At 40.6% G+C, this 3,057-nt stretch overlaps 1 protein-coding gene across 1 annotated transcript; it reads left to right on the top strand.

Moving 5' to 3' along the window:
- Nucleotides 1-1,616: 1,616 nt before the first annotated feature.
- On the top strand, nt 1,617-2,552 carry LOC132662492 (olfactory receptor 4C15-like). The gene has a single exon (XM_060607946.2). The coding sequence runs from the start codon at nt 1,617-1,619 to the stop codon at nt 2,550-2,552; it is 936 nt and encodes a 311-aa protein (XP_060463929.1).
- The last annotated feature ends 505 nt before the right edge of the window (nt 2,553-3,057 follow it).

Genomic DNA, 3,057 nt, shown 5'->3' with positions numbered 1-3,057 from the left:
TGTATATGTACATACATATACGTAAGGATGGATAAATTTCTGCTATATGTGCAGGTGAGGACATAATCATTCTTCAAAGCTGTGTCTTGCTATCGAAAATGAAGTCAAAAGTTGGAGGAATCATCTGGATGGCTTATGGAAAAGATTTCTGTGGGTAAAGTGCTTGGGTTTTTAAATGAGAGAGTAGTAATTATGATTGGTAAGGACTGCTTAATCTAAGTGACATTTTTCCTTTTTCCAGTTTGACCCACATCATAATCCTGTGAGATGAGCAGGCAGGTTATGTATGAATATCCCTACTTTACCATAAAGTCATATTCATTAGCAACAGATATACTTTGGCAAGTTGTGCTTAATCAGATTGGAGCACTTTGTATGATTAATTAGCAAGTAATTAATAAAGCCCTAAGATTCTGGCAATATTCACCGTGCTGTTACTGTTCCTTACTTATGTGATTGTTATCAATTTGTACCTGCAAGTAATTGGGTCATTACCTTCTGATTCTACACTCATCTGTTCTGTGTCCTTCATCAAAGGGCCTCCTTCAAACATGAATAAGGAAATCAGAAGGTTAAAACCTCTACAGGTGGATGAACGTTTGAAAGGCCACCCTGCTCTGTGTTCTTGCTAGAAAAAAAGTTCTTACTCCTTTCTGTTGACACAGTGGATGGAGTTGGGGGTTAGTGCCAGAGTTTCTTTGTTAAAATCCCAGACCTAGCATCTGTCATTTGCTAACCTTATCTTTGTAAGCATGAGCTTCCCATCAGTAAAATAGGGATAAGACCTAACATGGACTGTTTCTTGGGCAGTAGGCCCTGAACAATTGTTTTTCTTGTATTATTTAACTTAGTCATCATGGCAAGACTCTGAAATAGGTACTTTAAAAAAAACAAAAAACGTTTGTTCTTATTTTAAAATGATGAATAAAAAAACCCCTCAACTTAACACATGCATACTTGTTCTGTGTTCACATGGAGCTTTCTCATGTATCTTTCTCTTTTATAAGGAATGAATGAACTCATCTTAAAGGCCAAGTTCATTTCAGATGTTTAAAGAAATATTTGGCGAGTAGCCATGATTTGCAAGGACCTCTTAACCTGGATGTTATTTCTTCTTCTGTTTGCAGATCAGACAGACTCCTATCAGGGATGGCACGCAAGTCCCCTCGGCTCCCATTCCATCTCATGGTGGACATGATGACCACATTGTCATGGTCCTTTCCTCAGAACCTGGATGTGCTTCAGAACCCTTGCCAACAGTTCACTCCTGGAAGCCATTGCTAAGGGACCCAAGTTGGCAGTTGAGATAAACTATTTCTCTACATGTGGATACCTCCATTCTTACCCCTTATTGGAACTCTGGCTATTTTAAAGTATTTAATACTACCTTTCTCCTCCCCAATTCTGCCTGACCGCTCACTACCACCTTCAACAAACTTTGACTTTTGTGTGAGTCACAGTGACGCCAGAAACATAGAAGATAATTTTTCGTGTGATGCACCAACTTCTTACTGACTGTTGCATTACTGTCCGCTGGTCCGAGACAAATTTTTCTTTCTCATAATTGCAGATTACACATGCTCCTTCTGGCGGCTTTTAGCTTTTCCTTGGAAATCATGCGAAACCAAAGCTTTGTAACCGAGTTCATCCTCCTGGGGCTTTCGCAGAATCCCAGTGTTCAGAAAATAGTATTTGTTGTATTCTTGTTCAGCTACATTGCAACTGTCGGGGGCAACTTGCTAATTGTGGTGACCGTCAGCAGCAGCCCAGCACTCCTGGGCTCCCCCATGTACTTCTTCTTGGCTTTCCTGTCCTTCCTCGATGCCTGCTTCTCCACTGTCATTGCCCCAAAGATGATTGTGGACTCCCTCTATGAGAGGAAAACCATCTCCTTTGGAGGTTGCATGACCCAGCTCTTTGCTGAACACTTCTTTGCTGGGGTGGAAGTGATTGTCCTCACAGCCATGGCCTACGACCGCTATGTGGCCATCTGCAAGCCCCTACGCTACACAACCATTATGAACTGGAGGCTCTGTACCATTCTGATGGGTGTAGCCTGGACAGGGGGTTTTCTGCATTCCATGATACAAATTCTCTTTACTTTCCAGCTTCCCTTCTGCGGCCCCAATGTCATTGATCACTTCATGTGTGATTTGTACCCATTATTGGAGCTTGCCTGCACTGACACTCACATCTTTGGCCTTTTGGTGGTCGCCAATAGTGGGTCTATCTGCATTATAATCTTCTCTCTGTTACTCGTCTCCTATGTTGTCATCTTGCTCTCTCTGAGAACCCATAGTCCTGAAGGGCAGCGGAAAGCCCTCTCCACGTGCGGATCTCACATTGCTATTGTGGTCTTGTTCTTTGTCCCTTGCATATTTGTGTATGCACGACCTCCATCTGCTTTCTCTTTTGACAAAATGGTGGCTATATTTTACACCATCCTAACTCCCTTGCTCAATCCTTTGATTTACACTTTCAGGAACAAGGAAATGAAAAATGCCATAAAGAAAATGTGGAACAGAATAATGGTGGTTTGTAGTGACAAATAAAACATTGAAGTTTACAAAATATTGTAAAGAGTAGAAGAGTCAAATTTTCTAGACTAAGCCTTTGTGTGTTTGGGTCTGTTTGATAGGAGCTAATGTAATGCAATAAAAAAACCCAGTAATATGGGGTCAGGAAAAATGTTTTCACACTTAGATCACTTATCGACTCTGATTTGGTAACTCAGTATCTTCATAGTAAAGTAAAAGCGTTGGATATTATGTTTACTTAAAATCTTAAAAAAAAAAGATTGAAGGGAGAAATTACCTATCAGACCTGTTGTCACTCATCCCATGCTTTGGTAAGTCTTTGTGGAGGCATGACAAAAATATCTTAAGAGGTTAGAAACTTAACACTATTTCAAATGAAAAGAAGTTTATGCGTAGGGCAATGATTTCAGTGATTGAGGAAGAAAGTCATGGGTCGAGTGGAAGAGATCAGCGCATTCTCAGAACCTCAGCTATAGGTGTTCCTGTGTCATGGGAATATGTTTTGAAAAATAGCAACTTA

This window comes from Panthera onca, chromosome D1 (genome assembly GCF_046562875.1).
Source record: "Panthera onca isolate mPanOnc1 chromosome D1, mPanOnc1 haplotype 2, whole genome shotgun sequence".
Lineage (NCBI taxonomy): Eukaryota > Metazoa > Chordata > Mammalia > Carnivora > Felidae > Panthera > Panthera onca.
This window is presented reverse-complemented; position numbering and strand designations above follow the sequence as displayed.